The sequence below is a fragment of the Aricia agestis genome, chromosome 2 (assembly GCF_905147365.1).
Source record: "Aricia agestis chromosome 2, ilAriAges1.1, whole genome shotgun sequence".
Classification (NCBI taxonomy): Eukaryota; Metazoa; Arthropoda; class Insecta; order Lepidoptera; family Lycaenidae; genus Aricia; species Aricia agestis.
Window position 1 is genome coordinate 445,026 of NC_056407.1, and position 18,361 is coordinate 463,386.

An 18,361-nucleotide genomic window follows, 5' to 3' on the forward strand; every position below is an offset into this window, starting at 1 on the left:
CGGCGCGACGTACACAACGCCTGAAAAGTGAAATGTATGTTGGCTTTAACCTGATGAGCGTGATTTCTTCCCACACATGTCCCCTCAATAGTAAACATTGAAAAACATTTCGTTTTTGTTAGTTAATCAAGGATATTGTGTGTCGGGTTAGACCGCCAGGCGCTTGTACAATCGGCCAAGACAATAAAAACCCGCCTCGTAACTTGTTATGGCGGTTCGTTTAGCGCCGGCGAGAGACTAGGGCTATGTGGAACACCGACAACATCCCACAACACGCCACACTAGTGTGTGAGCAAATAGAACGCACAACATTCCACAAGAGCGATGTGTAAATAGAACGTACAACACCCCACAACACTCCTTCCCGCTCCCGACACCCGACACGCGTCACGGCGGACAAAAGACCATACACCATGTGATGTGTGTCAATAGAACGCACGTCACACGCCTCTAACACGCTCTATTCAAAACGCTTATAATATATGTATGTCTTTTCAGTTCCAATCTAAACAACTTTCTTTCAAACAAGTATCAAACACTTTATAGGGCATCGGAGAGCATCGTAAAATGTACTTAAAGCTCTAGTTACCTAATGAACGTTTCGAAAAGGATACTGACTGTTGAGTGCCCTTTGGGAGATGATATTTTGTGTACAAAACATGATGATAAGAATGTTAAATCATAACGCCAATGCTATTCAAACAAACAGACTACAGACTTTGTTATGGCTCTACTTAATTCTAGTTTAAATTCTTTGATATTTTTTTATGCTAAGTACTCACATGCGGTTTTGCTCGATAGTTTTACTCCAAATTGAGTAATAATTGCTATGTGGACCGCAAAACTCACAGCTCGAAGGCTCGCATCGAGCCGGCTCGGTCGAGCAAAACCGTATGTGAGTACTTAGCATTACACAGACTTGAGAATACTACTAAGTTTTATTAACAAAGCATGATTTCCTATACAGTCTCAATTGTGTATAACGTTGTTCCTAAATCGTTAATAGTGTACTGCGATGTGAAATGGTGTCTTGTGGGCGTTATAGCGATATGCGTGTGTGGTGGGTTCGCTGTTTAGTGTTTACTATTAGGGCCCGACGAAAATTGGAATACAACATTGCTTAGAGATAATATAAGGAAAACTGAACATCTAGAGCCGAGAGTTTTTATTTTAAGTAAATATAAACAAAAGTGATATAACTCTATGTGACTGAAATGGAATATAAAACTAGGATTAACAAAATTGAGGATTTCTAAAGGTACTCATAGTTATTTCAGATAATATAATATACGTATTGTTTTGTTATTTTTTTTTTTTGTTATTTTTTTTTGTTTGTGTGTTTCTGATACTTGTATGATGTGGTATCTTTAAATTTATATCTACAGAACTTTGTGTAGTGTCCAGATTACTGAATAAACGTTTATTTATTTATTTATTTATACGTAACTTAAAGTATTACGTATTCACTACAAAATTTTATGAAGAAAATAGCCTTGTCCTATAAAAATAGCAGCAACCGACGCCTACAAGTCTACCTGCACTCTACCCCCTAACACAAGTTTAAATTAACTTCTGAAACACCGCAGTGTTGAATAAAACTGTTCCAAACATATACATGAGTTCCGAATAATATATTTGGTAAAACAATAATTCATAGCGTATAGCCACTACATCCTAAATAATAATGAGTTTGGGAATCTAGAATTATTTCTGTCCCAATAAGAACATAGCTGTGTCATGTAGAACCAGAAAAATAGCGAGTGGATGTAGCTTTAAACGCTTTCTATGTAACATCCTCTGTGTGCTGTTTTACTTCTGTACCTTTAATAGTAGCGACTGCTAGTTAATGTACTGTTTTACCTGTAACCCTGTAGAGCGTAGACTGTTTCCTGTCCTCCCCTCTCTGCAATGTGTTTGTCTTTTCCAGATGAATGACCTGATAGCCTATTCCCACCAATACAGAGTCCCGGAGAGGCGGGGGCCGCGGCCGGAGCCCCCGCCCGTGCTCTCCCTGTCGCACGCCTCCCACGCCGCCACCCGAGCCCCGGGCTGCGCGCCCCGCCTAGAGGTACCCGCATGACCGTAGACCTCCAGCCTCCAGTCCCTGACGACTCAACTAACAGTCACAGTAGATGCCGCATGACTACAGCAGTATAAGCATGAAACCCTCTGTCCTCACTGATGTTTGCCCACGTCGGCTCCACTCTGAATGACATCCTTGAGCATGATCACTAGTAAACCCCACAGTAGCTAACGCTCAATTTCTAAATCTCAGATCCCACTCCATCAGGCAAAGATCGAGGCGACTTCGGTGCTACTTTAATGTAAAATCATAATATATTTAAAGCTAACGTTTTAATTTTCATAAATACATAAGCCATTAATATCATCCTGTATAAATCACAATAATAAATCATTGTTCGAGTAAACCACGCACGCAATTGTCTACGAAATTCTCGTAGACTAATCTCGTAGACCGTCTACAATATATACGAAAATCTCGTAGACCAATAACCGTCTACGATCTACGAAATTCTCGCTAAGCACGCACTGTCTACGAAATTCTCGAAGACATTTAACTGACTACGACTTGAAGCACATAATTAACTACGTACGAAATATTCGTAGATCAGCAGCAGTCTACGACACCGTCGTCGACCATCTAAATATAATATCAGCAACGTGCTCGATGCGTGAGCGTCTCTAATTTCGTATAAACGATACCTTAGAACCTTTTGGCGTTACGAATTTACATTTTGTATTAAAAACTTTGAACTTTCAGACGGAGGCGCTGTCCCAGTCGACGGTGGGCGGGCGACGGCGGGCGCGGGCGGGGCTGTTCGTGGCGGTGTCGGAGCTGCAGCTGGTGGCGAGCGGGCGGCTGGAGGTGGCCTGCGTCAGCACCATCCCCGAGTTCCGCAGCATACACGACACCTTCGCCGACATGAGGAACGACACCGTCATAGGTGAGACACGTGAGAGGCGCTATATGGTCTATGCTACCAAACGTTCGCAGATCGCAACTCGCAAGCGACTGAATGTATTTCAATCGATACGCACCTGCATCGTGTATCTACATTCTACACAATGATGCAATGTATCAAATAAAGAATAACGTATTGCTTCGGGCTTATATGCTGTTGTCTATTTGTGAGGCCTATGCGAGTGAACACGGCCTTAGATATAATGTCTCCAAGAGTGAGCTTTTGGTCTTTAAGGTGGGTAAAGCAAAACCTGTGCATGTTCCACCTGTTACTATAAATGGGACCGCGCTTAAAATAGTATCAACATTTAAATACCTGGGACATATCATTAACGAGGATCTCAGAGATGATGATGATATTGAGAGGGCAAGAAGAGCGTTAGCCGTGCGCTGCAATATGCTAGCCCGCCGGTTTGCGCGGTGTACAGTGGAGGTCAAAATTGCACTTTTTAAAGCTTTTTGTCAACCACTGTATACATGCGCCCTGTGGGTGGCATATACGAGGCGGGCGTTTGACGCTCTTCGTGTCCAATACAATAACGCTTTCAGGATGCTGCTCGCGCTCCCGCGATACTGCAGTGCATCTGGAATGTTCGCTGACGCTAGAACTGACGACTTTCCGTCAGTTTTACGCAAGCGTACATCGTCACTGATGTACAGAGTTCGCGAGAGTGACAACAGCATACTGAAGGCGATATGTGGGCAAGCTGACGGCGCGATAGCGGCGCACTGGGAGCACGTCCATGTCCATGTTTCTAGTGCGCCGGTACCGTGGCGCAAATACGCCAAATAGTGAAATTAAACTTAATCACTTTTTATCATTACTAACATAGGATTAAAATTATTGTTAATTACTTACCGCTATGGGCTGTGATAGTCTCTAATAAACGTATTTTTTTTTTATTTTTTATTATATCACTTAAAGTACTACTCTTCTTGAGTATACGTGTGCCAGTTTAAAAATGACTTCCAAATTTTGTTCGTAAATAAGTATAAAAGAGAGTATTTACTCCTCAATGTTGATATATACGGCTTGTCACATGTTTAGTATCGTGTAAATTACACGGTGATATATCGTCGATACTCCTTACTACTCTCGTTAACACATGTTATAATATCGTGTACAAACACGTCGACTAGCGGTCGGGCGTCAGTCGGCGCTCCCCGCGGACTCATCGGTCACCCCGCCCGGGGCTGAACCAGCCGATCCGGAGACGATCGGTTACTCGCGTCCTAGACGTGGAGCCTAATCTTATATCAATTTGTTAAATTAATGTACAGTTGAAGACAGATTTCGAGTACTTGTCGACCTACTCGACAAAAAGTTAAAAAAGGTATACCATGAACCTCAAATATTTCTTAAGTTTTTAACTTATAGAGACTGGAGCGTATTTATTATGTTTTATGTGTGTACAGCATTACTCTGTCAGTAAAGCTGTGGTAGCTAAAAGAGTATTGAATTCTAATTATATTTCGTTCGGAATAATCACTGAAACTTCCTAACAATATCATCATTTAGTAGAGCATAATATTATGTTTGAAATTCATTCATTTATTTTCTCTATACCTACGAATATCAGTCTACAATACATAATATTATTATTAAAAAAAAAGATGTCGAAAAAGTGTCCTTTGTGCTTTCCCGTTCTCTACATTTTTATTATTTGACGTTGTCTCGTGGTATTTCCAGTGGAGGTGCTGCAGCCGTCTGTGTCGGAGCAGCAGCAGCCGCACAACCTGACGGCGCCGACGTCGTCCGCCGGCCGACCCGCCGCAGCGCTGGCCCTGCTCGCAGTCCTGCACGCGGCACTCTCATAACCTGCCGGCAGGACGCGGGTGGTTCGGGTTTAAGGATTTCTCGCTGCGAGTGAAAAGACTCGAGGCCAGTGAGAGGACTGAAGCTTGTGTGATCAGTAGAAGTTACAATCTAAAGTGACGCTTCGCTAGTATTTACTTGTCTATTTCACGCTCTTCTTAAATTTATATTAATTGTTTATTTTTCGCTACACCCGAACTTTTAGATATGTTACGCTCAAAGACCGAAAACGCTCAGTGAGCGAAAAAATGGCTCACAACGCGTTGTGGTCATAGTGAAACGGCCACGACGCGAAATTCGATTCGTGGCCCTAGTGAAAACGGCCACGACGCGTTCTGATAATCACAGAAATACCACAAAGCGAAATTCGTGTCGTGGCTGACGTGCTATTCGACCACAACGCGTTGTGGTAATCGAGAAAAGCCATGACGCGTTCTGAGCATTTAAAAACTGCCACGACGCGAATTCGTGTTGTGGCCCTAATGAAAACGGCCACGACGCGTTCTGAAACCAGGTTAGTTACTCAAGAGTAATTTTATAGCGCCCAAGTGTGTGCGCAATACACAAGAGCACTCTGGTTTCAATGAAACTAGGCCAGTTACGCAGGAGTAATTTTATAGTGCCCAAGTGTGTGCGCAATACACAAGAGCACGTTACGCAGGAGTAATTTTTTAGTGCCCAAGTGTATGCGCAATACACAAGAGCACTCTGATTTTAATGAAACCAGGCCAGTTAAGCAGAAGTAATTTTACAGTGCCCAAGTGTGTGCGCAATACACAAGAGCACTATTCTTTACTCTCATAACCCAATGGAGCGAGAGATCAGGTGCAGGACCGACTTTTACAAGCACACACACTTGGGCACTATAAAATTACTCCTGCGTAACTGGCCTGGTTTCGTTGAAACCAGAGTGCTCTTGTGTATTGCGCACACACTTGGGCACTATAAAATTACCCCTGCGTATCTGGTCTAGTTTCATTGAAACCAGAGTGCTCTTGTGTATTGCGCACACACTTGGGCGCTATAAAATTACTCCTGCGTAACACGGCCTTTCGCGTCGTGGCTGTTTTTAAATGCTCAGAACGCGTCATGGCTTTTCTCGATTACCACAACGCGTTGTGGTCGAATAGCACGTCAGCCACGACACGAATTTCGCTTTGTGGTATTTCTGTGATTACCAGAACGCGTCGTGGCCGTTTCACTATTACCACAACGCGTTGTGAGCCATTTTTTCGCTCACTGAGCGTTTTCGGTCTTTGAGCGTAACAGATATATTTTGTACTAACATTTTGAATTAATGTAGTAATTTTCTTAAAGCTGTTTTTCTTATTACCGCTCATTGGAGACAAACTATTAAGTATTTAAAAATATTTAGCTATTAGTATCTACAACTATTAAGACTTACTAATAGCTAAAATAATAGTCTATTTATATACTTTTTATATATATACTTGTGTAACACGTCTTTACTCTCTCTTGTACTGTTTTAGGCATTGATAAGTTTAAGTTAAAATTGTACTATTTTTAATATTCTCAGTTATATTTTACACAGTTTTAGTACTCAGTTACTTAGTTAATTACTTACTTATTTACTTAGCTCGTAAGGAACGTTGTTATTTTATTTCTACTTCTCTAGAAACAATTACACCACTTAATGTAAAACTTAAAAGAGTTTTCGGCGACATCTGAGTAATAATAATCTCATTCTAAATTCTTCAACCTCTATCACCTCGAGACGATAAAAATTTTAGAGGCGACAGAATTAAAGGTGAAATGTTTTAAATGTAATATTAAGCATTACAAAACTAGTAACACAGCGTACTCGTAGGTGCAAGCCGTCGACGTGCCTAGATTTTGTTAAAATCGCCAAACACATACATATCAATTCCTGTGACTTAAACTAAACTAAGATTAGAATAAATAAGTGACGTAATAAAAAGTGGTTGTAACTTACACTTTACATGTATTTTAATTCAAAATATTATATTCCCGATCGGGGTACCTAGTAGATATTTATTTTTATTTTGCAAGCAGCTTTTAGGGTGGACATTATTATTGGCTGCCTACTAGTTATAAAAATGTCAAACGTTCATTGTGTTGCTTAGTACAACAAAATGATATCTTCTAATATTATGTGCATACCATTTAGTTAAAACTACATTTGGGACCACCGTCACTCGCGAGCGTCTTTGTGCTTAAGTTTATACCTACTTTAAAATTTAAGTACACATAGAACTCTTCACCGAGATAAGTTGAGTCGGGCTCTTTAATATCGAGGTAAAATACCCACATTTCGGGCCGAAAGGCAAGATGCGTCCGCGTGAACGAGCGGTTTGCCTGCCACGAGATCACGAGCAGCATAATAATTATTATTATGTAACGACTTTAAATAGCGGCGCGATCGCGCCGTCATTTCCATCATTATAATTTATAACAATTGCTCGTGATCTCGCGGTGGAGCCGCACAACTACGCGCGTTCGGGCGGACGTATCTAAATCGAACCTGATACATTTATTTATAGCTGCGTCCTGCGATATAAATATTCAGCTTTAAGACACGTAGCTGCGTTAGCACACCACCAAATCCGGCGGTCATGCCGCCACATCAAACTCATAATAATAAATCCGCAGATTTCGACGACGCAAAGCCACGACGCGTTGTATATTGGCCCTTACGACATTACGAAAAGGAACAACGAACATATAAGTTACGGTGCATTATAATTTACCCGAGAATCGACCTCCGTCCGTCGCAAACGAGTGTACTAGTCTAACGCTAGGGCCGAGGACCAAGGCAGATCTTTAGGGTAAACGATGGCAACTCACCACCATTTTTACACTTTCCTGCACTAACTCTGGACTCTTGAAAGCTGCCAGAAGTGTTATCAGCGAACAGCTGGTTATTACCGGGGCCGGAGCACGTCTGTAGCCTTCATTGCTTGTAGTGGCTCGCTTGTTTCGATTTCAAATTTAATCCTATACCTAATGTAGGATAGGTGATTCCTTGTGTTACCTTGTATCAGGTAGCAGGCGCTACTGTTTCTTAGTACTTATTAGATACTTATGACGAGAAAAATTATGGTCCACCAATGACGAAAGTTACTCGGATACCTACCTACTCCTGAGTTCTGATACTCGCTGGGTAACTCGCCTACCACCGGTAATTTAAGACCAAAGTTACTAAATTACCGCGTAAGTAGTTCGAATGTAAAAACCACAAATTTTTATTTAATGTAGAGAATTTTAGATATGGACGGCTGAATAGAGATTTTTATTAGATAAACGATTCTTTCTAGATAACTTTAGTGATTATCTTAAGGTTTCTCTAAATTGTAATGCGGCAACTAAACATATCATATTGTGTCTGTAATATACTCCGAGTTCTAAATATAATTGTAAAAATATAAATATATTCTACTCGATTAAATTAATTTTGTTAATTAAATGTGCATTATTATTTGTATGACCCCTTCACCGAAACCGATATTACCTACTCATATTAGTCAATATACTTTTGTAAGTATAAAAAATTCGGCCAAGTACGAGTTGGACTCGCGCACTAAGGGTCTATACAGACGGACCGCATTTCAACTGCAATCCAACCGCTAATTGCAGTTTAAGTGCAGTTTGAATGCAGTTGACACGACTGCAATAACTGCAAACCAAACGCGCAGTCGGATTGCAGTTCAGTTGCAGTTGGCGTGCAGTCGTGTTTGGTGCACTACTAACCCACTAGACCTAAGGGTTCCGTACCATTATAGAGCAAAAATATTATTAATTACTTCTTAAGGTATAAATACAACTGAGTACTTATTTTATGCACATTTCAAGTGCCTACTTATTGCCATTATTAGGTAATATCGAACAAAAAATAGCAAAAAAAATTACGTTTGTTGTAACTTGTATGGGAATCCCCCTTTAAATATTTAATTTATTTTGATTTTTGTTTTTAGTATCTATTTGTTGTTATAGCGACAACAGATACACACAATCTGTGAAAATTTCAGAAATCTAGCTATATAGCGGTTTTTAAGATACAGCCTGGCGACAGACAGACGGACAGACAGTCTTAGTAATAGGGTCCCGTTTTTAGGGTTCCGTAGTCAACAGTCAGTCCGTCCGTCTGTCTGTAAAATAAAAAAAATAAAAAATTGTTTTATTTCTGAATAAATTTGAATCAAATATTTTCAGAATGTTGAACTACATGTTACCTACCACCGGTTCGGGAACTAACCCGGCGAGAAGAACCGGCGTAAGAAACTCGCACGGGGCCACTTTTTAGTAAAAAAGTGGAAAATTTGTCTTTTAAAAAAATAAAATTTACAAAGTAAATAACTTAATCTATACAATATGAATACACAATTGTAAGTCACATATAATAAATGTAGAAGCAGCCTTGCAAGCAGCCATCCTACTCCCAAGATGTGCTATCGTTTAGGAAATCTTTGACCGTTTGGCACACAAACACAAATCGGCTTTGGCACACAAACGTTCTCTAATTACTTTTTTAAATTTATTAATTGATAGATTTTGAACGTTTTCCGGGATTTTATTGTAAAGGCGTATACATTGACCTTTAAAAGATTTACTTATTTTGCTAAGTCTGATCACTGGTATTTCCAGCTTGTGCCTATTTCTAGTGTTTCTACCGTGACTATCACTTTTAGTTTTAAATGTAGTTAAATTCTTTCTAACATACAATACATTATCCAAAATGTATTGAGAAGCAACAGTTAGAATACCAATTTCTTTAAACTTTTCTCTCAGAGATTCAAAAGCTGACATTTTATAAATTGAGCGTATAGCTCGCTTCTGCAGCACAAAAATTGTATTGATGTCGGCAGCGTTTCCCCATAAAAGGATACCATAAGACATTCTACTGTGAAAATAACTAAAATAAACTAGTCTTGCCGTGTCTTCATCAGAAATTTCCCTAATTTTTCTGACTGCATATGCTGCAGAACTGAGCTTACCTGCAAGATTAGCAATATGAGGACCCCACTGTAATTTACTATCTAATGTAATGCCTAAGAATACAGTGGAGTCCACCAAATTAATTTTCTCATCATTTAATAGTAAATTGATTTGAACTTGCCTAACATTGGGCAAAGTAAATTTTAAACATTTGGTTTTCTTAGAGTTTAAAAGTAAGTTATTAACATTAAACCAATGTACTATTTTTGAGAGAGCACTATTTACCTCGTCGTAATTTGACTGCCGTCGCTTCACTTTAAAAATAAGTGAAGTGTCATCAGCAAAAAGTACTATCTCATTATCCTTAACTAGATAAGGTAAGTCATTAATGTAGATGAGAAAAAGAAATGGTCCTAAAATGGATCCCTGTGGTACACCTAATTCTATTTTGGTCCCATTGGATCTTTTACTATTAACTTCAACCCTTTGAGTCCTATTTTTGAGGTAAGAAGTCAAAAGGCTGAGTGCTGAGTCCCTTATGCCATAGTGGTGCAATTTTTTGACTAAAGTAGCATGCTCGACACAGTCAAATGCCTTAGAGAGGTCACAAAAAATACCTAAGGCATCCTGTGACTCCTCCCAAGCTTCAAATATGCTACAAAGAAGACCTATACCAGCATCCGTTGTGGAACGACCCTTAGTAAAACCGTATTGGTTATTGTGTAATAAATTATTTAAATTAAAATGTAACAGTAATTGCTGTAAAATTATTTTTTCAAATATTTTACTAAGAGTCGGTAAAATCGAAATAGGCCGGTAATTAGTCGGATCTGATTTAATTCCCGCTTTAAATAAAGGTACGACCTTACTGTGCTTCATTAAGTCAGGAAAAACACCACTCTTAATGCAGTCATTGAAAATTATTGCCAGATGAGGAGCTATGATGTCAATTATCGATTTAATAATTTTTGTAGTTTCTGTCTGTCTGTCTGTCCGTCTGTCCACCCGTCTGGGCGGTTTTGCTCAGAGACTATAGGACATACAAAGCTGTAATTTGGCATCAATGTACATATTAATGATGCCGACAACATGGTACATTAAATCTTTAATTTTTTTTATGGTACCTTCCCTACACATCAAGCGGGGATGATTTTTTTTTTCGCGTCCAACCATCGTGTGGGGTGTCCTTGGATAGGTTTTCTAAAAATATTATGAGTACCTATTCATAGATCATTTTCCAATTTAGGGATCCATTTGTGAAATATTAAGTTTTAAAGTGGAAAAAATTGTTGAGTCCAGTGTCTCCCCCTTCTACCAGCTAAAACCAGTTGTTTCTGGAAATGTAAAAAAAATCACGGGAGTAGGAAATATGCTGAATTTAAAAGGAAAACTATCACGGCTAAGAAGACTTCATAAGTTATTGAGTAATAGTCGATCAACTAAAAAAAATGTGTTCGGCGAAGTATAAAGGAATTTTTCGTTCAAATTCATTTGAAAGTACTTAACTGAGATGATGTTGTGAGTAACACGTTATAAACCTGAGTACGGAACCCTATATTGCGCGTGGCCCGACACGCACTTGGCCGGTTTTTTACCCTTTGGGTACGGAACCCTGAATTAAAATTCTTCTAGAATCAAAATCTTTTAGGAATTTTTTGGGAAATATTGTGCTTTAGCACAAAATTATAAAACGTTACCGTATCAGCGCCATCTGGTGAGCTACGTAAATTAGTAATCCTCACGAGAACGAACAATCCACACAAGAAATGAATAAATTACAGATTAGTATAGGTATACGATCTGATGGCAAGTTTGGATGGCAAATTTTAAAAAAAGTCGATCAAGTGCGAGTTGGACTCGCGCATGAAGGGTTCCGTACCACAATAAAGCAAAAATAGGCTGAAAATTGTCTTTTGTATGGGAGATTAAATATTTATTTTGTTTTTTGTATTTGTTGTTGTAGCGGCAACAGAATACAGATGTACACAATCTGTAAAAATTTCAGAAGTCTAGCTATAGCTAGCCTATATAGACGTCTTTTGCGCCAGTGCTAGAAATACAGGAAAACATCTAGCGAATATTAATTTCAAATCTTTCCCAAATTATTGTCACCTTAGTACCACCGCGCCGTTGTAAATTTTCATCTTGTTCGCATAGTCTTTAGATTAATAAGTAGCTTTAAGTGAGCATAATATTTCCTTTTTAACTGACTTCCAAAAAGGAGGAGGTTATATGTTCATCTGTTTATATATATATATATATATATATATATATATATATATATATATATATATATATATATATATATATATATATATATATATATATATATATATATATATATATATATATATATATATATATATATATTTATTTATTTTTGTATGTTCAACCATAACTTCGCCGTTTCTGGACCGATTTTCATGATTCTTTTGTTGTTGTATAGGGTTTTTTTCGAAAGAGTCTAAGCTACTGGTCTGGTTAAGACCATGGTAGTTTAATCGTGGCAAAATATAGGGTTGAATCCGAGGTTGGTATGGATGGTTGGCACCATGTTCACAAAAGTGGTGATCTGATGATGGGATCCATGAGGAATCGAGGGGACTCCTTGAAATTTGTATGGAAACATATAGTGATTTCAATTTTTTCTGAAGCATTTGAGGTAAATGCTACCAAAAAGTAAGATTTCGCACCAGGTTATACCCTGGATCCAAAGGTACCGAACAGAACTTTTGAATCCTTATATATACAGGTTCGGGGATTTCGGCGTTGCTTTGTTGTTTAAAAACAACTGAAAGCATAAGCTGTTGGCTTCAATTTGATTGATCATCATCAAAACAATCATAATTATTATACCATGGGTCATCACATTATAACCCAATGATTGGTACTTTTCGTGATATTTTGCATCGAAGCAGATGTTTTTGATGATTACTTCTCTGTTTGTGGACCGATTTTCAAAATTCTTGTGTTGTGAGCGTCCGTGGCCTAATGGGTAGACCTTCGGTTCGAACTCCTAGAGGGTGCAGGTTCGAACCCGGGTGGAGGCGTGTACCAATTGAGACATTTTCTGATCTCAAGTACGGACACGGAAGGAAAACATCGTGAGGAAACCCGCACATAGTTGGTCCCAGACGTATTGACTAGTTCTTTCCTCTGGACTAGGCCGACTATGATGCGAGAATGCCGTATGCGCTTGGGCAACCATACGGACATTTAAAAATCTTGTCCCAGGCACTACAGTATTTGAGGAGTGGTTACTTCGCTCTGAAAAATACTGTATAAATCATCCACAACGGATGTAAAGGCCTAGTTTTTTTTTGTGTTGTTGTATAGGATATAATCTTAATTTTGTATAACAATTACGAAAGCGGTGAGCTGATGATGGCATCTATGAGCAATCGAGAGAAATCCTTGAAATTTATCAAAACACTCATAGTGGTTAAAATGTTGTTTCTAGTAACTTAAGCATAATATGTTACGAATAAGAGAAATTTCATACGAAGGTGTCTCTTGGTCCAAAGGTACTGAACAGAACTCCTGAACCTTTAAAGATAAAAGCTTGGAAATTGCAGCATCGTTTAGATAACTGCAAGCATTTACCACAATTTCGCTTACAGTAATATAATATGGATAGTTAATATTCATAGTGGTTATCTATGCATAAAGCCTTGTCTTGTAGATAACTAAAATGAGTAAAATTATTATTTTTTAACAAAAAATTGAACCCGACTTCCAAGGAAAAAACAATATTCTTAAAATGACCTAAAAAGTATGAAATAATTATTATTCTTCATTAGTGCCTTTTTCAAAATTCGACTAAATCTCAAAGAATTCTGTACTCAATTTTCATTCTTTTGGAGTCGGTACTGGCTAAGTTCTATGTCAAGTATCTCAGTTCTGGGCTGGTACCGACTTCAAAAGAATGAAAATTGAGTACAGAATTCGTTGAGATTTGAAAAAGGCACTAATGAAGAATAAGAATTATTTCAAACTTTTTAGGTCATTTTAAGAATATTGTTTTTCCTTGGAAGTCGGGTTCAATTTTCTGTTAAAAAATAATAATCAAAATTGTAATTCACATGTGAAGACTTGTAATTGGTTCAAAATTGTAACTTCATCTCACTATATATTACTTAATTTTAATGAACTGTAAGTCTTCCTAACAAATAAAATAAAATAAAATATAGCAGTTCTTGAGTTACAGCCTGGAGACAGACAGACGGACAGACATCGAAGTCTCAGTAACAGGGTCCCGTTTTTAACCTTTGGGTACGGAACCCTAAAAAATGATCAAAATGTTTTAATCCAATTACCCCGGTATTGCTAGAGTCAATTTATTTTCTCACTTTTTGCCATCAGAATATTGGACCTAATTAATATTCATCTCGGAGTGTTGTTGTTGTGCCAGTTGAGGTTTGTATGTAAAGAAAGACTAGACATACATTAAAAAAATCTTTATTTTAATAATTATATTAATGGAATGAACGAACAATATTATGTGTATCATTACATTTTTGTAACATAACATAAACGTTAAATGAAAGTATTTTATACCCTACTTATCACATGATTAGGTTCATTAGCCAGACAAACAATAATTTATTAATTTACACAATTTTAAACAAATACTGAAACCTCCTCACTAATTAAATGTATATTTCATACTGGATAGCGTACTATATTGCGTTGTCCTCGTAAACATTGTTAAACATACTTAGCGAAGATGAGCTGTAAGTATCCTGTGTAAAAATATTTTCATTAGAAACGGGTTAATCATGTGTTACAACTTAATGATTTGATGAGTTTGCGCTATGCCGTGAGTTGTGACGATTGTATAAAAACTTAGTTCATCTCCATCTTATCACATCATAATTAAATATAAATAATCGTCAATCAAAACGATACAGCTCTCACTTTTCTATACTACCCTATTCGAGTCGAGACTCGAGGCTCTTTAAAATAATAACAGTTGGTATGTAGCGGGGCATGACGAATTACAAAATACTACTCGTGGACTAGCTTTAGGAATATAATTTCTTATATATCTATAGATATTAAAATGATAAAAATGTACTACATGTACTTACTACGTAAGTCGTAAACATTTAAATACATTGTAAATAAACATTATATGTTGCGTTTAATAACATGTCGTAGAGCGATACGCTAAACTTCCCGTCGCTAAAATACTGTGATGTCACATCGCAGTACCTGCTGCTCGGTAGGTCAAACTACCGAAAAGTAAATCATAACAAACCACCGAGTATACTTTAGTGGCGATCATCTGAGATATCTAGATATGTATGGAGCACGGTGCTAAGTTTAGGCCTTCAGTGTGAAACCCGACGCGCTCACCGCACGCCGCCCGCGCCGCAAGCCGCATGCCTGCATGACTCGAGTTCACTGAGGATCGTAAGCAACAGGATCGGTCCCAAGTCCCAACATGTTCACTACTACGACAGTATCAAACTATAAATACTTAACTTAATGGACAATATTATAGTACAGCACAATAATTTACTCGTTAAATAATCTATAGAAGCCTCCAGTTCCGGGGAAAATAATTCTTTAGAACTATGTAATAATTTTTTAGAACTATGTGCAAACGACGTGTAGAAAAAACGTTAAATAGGGATCCGGACTCGCGAGACCCGGCAGAAATACAGGGACAGAGTGTCGATGTTCGGGACGAAATATAATTTTAAATTGTAGTATCCAAAATGTCGAACGAAATACGAGTATAAATTCAAGGAACCGAAATAAATGATGCACCACTCGCAGGCGGCGCGCTACTGCGTATTGTCCAGCTGCTGCACGATCTGGTTGGAGACGAGGCGCGTGGCGGCGGCGGCGTCCGGGATGAGGAAGCGGTCCATGTCGCGCACCAGCAGCTCGTCACCCGCCGGCACGCCGTACTTGAACGTGATCAGCTCCGGGTGCCGCTTCTTCGCCGTGATCTTGACCACCGTCGCCAGCGGGCGGCGCGACACGACGCGCGCGCGTCCGCCGCCCGCGTGCCGCAGCACCAGCAACGCCGCACGCGTCACTACCAGGTGCGCGTCGTGCATGTTGCCGTCCGCCAGCACCTCGCGGCACGCGAACGCCGCCACCACGTCGGGCGCGCCCAGCAGCTCGCGCAAGTCGGCGGGCGGGTCGGGCGCGGCGGGCGCCGCCGGCGGGCCCTCCTCCTCGTCCGTGATGCTGAACACCGGCGGCACGTCCCGGTAGCGCCGCGCGCGCGCCCCCGCTGCCCCCGCAGCCGCCGACACGTGCCACTCCCCGCCGCCCGCGCCCCCGCCGCCCGCCGGGTTCACGATGTACTCGATCAGCTTGCCGCGCACCTCCTGCCCCTTGGCGCGCATGGCGGACGACACCTTCCCGAACAGCCGCACGGCGGACAGGTCGGGGCGGCGCGCGGGCCGCGGCTCGGCGGCGCCGGGCGCGGCGGGCGCGCACACGAGGCACGCGGCGGGGTCGTGGTCCTCGAGGCACTCGACCATGTGCGGGCCGAAGTAGTCGTGGATGGCCGCGAAGCCACCGTCGAGCGCGGAGACGCGGCGCACGGCGCGCTTGAGGAATGCGGCGACGACCATGTGCGCGGAGGGCTCTTCCTCGGCGCGGCCGGAGCTGACGAAGCACAGGTGGTCGCCGGCGGCCGCGGAGCCGGCGGCGAGCGCCTGGCGCTGCGCGTTGAGCAGGCCCTGCACGGCCGTGTCGAAGGCGCTGGGCTCCTGCAGCATGAGGTCGCAGTCGAGGTGGAAGGCGGTGGCGAGGTGGCCGGCGCGGTACTGCGGCGCGGGCCGACAGTCCACCAGGAAGAACTTGACGACGTCGGAGTCGGCGGGGTCAGCGGTGGCACCGGCGATGAGCTCGTGCACGGCGACGGGCAGGCACAGCGCGCCGGCGTACAGCTTGGCGGTGACGTCTTCGCCGCTGTCGGAGAACAGCACGTCCGCCACGTCCTCGCGGAACGACGCCGGCGTCTTCAGCGAGTAGTAGTGCGCCAGCGAGCAGAAATCCGACACGTCGTTGGCGTCCAGGTCGCCGGGCATCGTGCTTATCTTGTGGATGATGGTCGTTTTGTCCGCGTCCTTCATCTGCAGCAGCTGCTCCCGCGCATTTATGATCATGATCAGGCTCAGAAAGAATATAAAGAACGGGTCAGACCTCTGAAAATACAGGTCCCACATGAACAGGACCACTTCCAGGTTGCAGGTCCCGGCGAACAGGGACCTCAACCACGGCATGCAGTACATCTCTGGAGTTATCCTCTTGGTGTCCAGAAATGAACACAGCTCGGGATCGTGGTACTGGAGGACCAATCTCAGGATGTGAAAGGGAACACCGTTGGCCACGCAACCGCAGGGAATATAAAGTTTTTGGATCTTCTCGAATAGATTGTAGGTATCGGCCCTAGGTAGTTTGAGGCTCAAAAGGGGGAACAAGATTTCTATCCAGCCGTTGTTGGAGGAGTAGTTCATCAATTTAGATTTACAGTAGAATGTTATTATTGACTCTATGTCGGATATAACAGACAACTTTTCATCGTCATCATTGTCTAATTTGGTTACGAATTTTTTTACATCGTCTCTCAATATATTCTGGTTTGGTAGGTCAAAGATCTCATCAAAGGCGAGCAGCTGGTTACTGGCATCTTGACAGTTCAGACACACCAGCCAGACATCGGGCCTGAGACTCTCTGGAATCTTCTTGCCCTTGGTTATTGTGTTTATCTCTTGTGGTGTGCACCCATCTAGCAGCGCTGACTCTAGCTCTATTAACCTGAATGGATTACAAAACATCAATATGTCACTTTTCACAAAGGAATAGCATTGATAAGGAAGTTAAAGGTAGCACATTTTAAGAGTACCAAATGATGAAATGATTTTGTCAATCGTAAAACAAACATTGATAACAAGTGATAGTGCTACATTACCAGGTACTGTCTTCCTCCTCCATTGTAGTCTTCTGTTATATTCTTATAATATATACAATTTACTATCGGCGCAAGCACTACTTCACGACGATTACCAACATGGCATAAAGTTTATAGTGATGAAACTAACGCACTAACTTTTATTTTATCATATTTTCAACAAGTACATTATGTTGTTCGAACCACCTTCGTAGCTCACAGAATTTAATTTTTTTAATAAAATTAATACTGCAGATCACCGTGTAGATAATAATAATATTATTATCAATGAATAAAATTCTCAATTTCAATTTCCACTTTCGCGAATCGCGATTCTTGTTGTTTTTTCAATGATCAGTGTTGCCAACTTTTTTTTTACTAACCCACCAAATTCAGCAACGTAAACCACCAGAAACCGCTAAAACCTAAATGGCCTCTCAAACCACCAGAATTCCACTAAATAACGTAAAGACAACATCAACCTATCTGAATATAATTTGAAAATAATACAATATTATTATGAAATAATTATTTTTTATTACTACAAAAAGGAAAACTTTAGTTAGGTCTATGTTTAGGTACAGGTAAGTAGGTACTTAACTAAAGAGTAAAGATGAACGTCTTCATTGGAATCATTGCCATTTACTTGTTCAGTTTGTGAAGAAATAATTTCTTTAGTTCTAATTTTTCTAATACGGTATTTGGTATTATGTTGTTATTACAGCATTTG

General features: G+C 40.6%; 2 protein-coding genes across 2 annotated transcripts in view; one reads left to right on the forward strand and one right to left on the reverse strand.

The window, feature by feature from the left end:
• LOC121739727 overlaps positions 1 to 13,759 on the forward strand; it is a 106,366-nt gene extending 92,607 nt beyond the window's left edge. Inside the window, exons 6-9 of the mRNA XM_042132276.1 lie at positions 1,928 to 2,068; positions 2,783 to 2,966; positions 4,674 to 4,822; positions 13,748 to 13,759. Coding sequence (XP_041988210.1) covers positions 1,928 to 2,068; positions 2,783 to 2,966; positions 4,674 to 4,801 — 453 coding nt within the window. The 3' untranslated portion in view covers positions 4,802 to 4,822; positions 13,748 to 13,759. The remainder of the gene's footprint in view (positions 1 to 1,927; positions 2,069 to 2,782; positions 2,967 to 4,673; positions 4,823 to 13,747) is intronic.
• A 1,143-nt stretch (positions 13,760 to 14,902) lies between these two features.
• Positions 14,903 to 17,964, reverse strand: LOC121739733 (TBC1 domain family member 23). Its single transcript, XM_042132283.1, has 2 exons — positions 17,653 to 17,964; positions 14,903 to 17,498 (listed from the first exon to the last, which is right to left on the reverse strand). The coding sequence occupies exons 1-2, from the start codon at positions 17,673 to 17,675 to the stop codon at positions 15,506 to 15,508; spliced, it is 2,016 nt and encodes a 671-aa protein (XP_041988217.1). The 5' UTR covers positions 17,676 to 17,964; the 3' UTR covers positions 14,903 to 15,505.
• Between the last annotated feature and the right edge of the window lie 397 nt (positions 17,965 to 18,361).

Coding starts and splice junctions, on each gene's coding strand:
- LOC121739733 (XM_042132283.1), bottom strand. CDS start 17,675: ATGGAGGAGGAAGACAGTACCTG. Junction 17,499..17,652: donor GAGGAGGAAGACAGTACCTG/GTAATGTAGCAC, acceptor TAATCCATTCAG/GTTAATAGAGCTAGAGTCAG.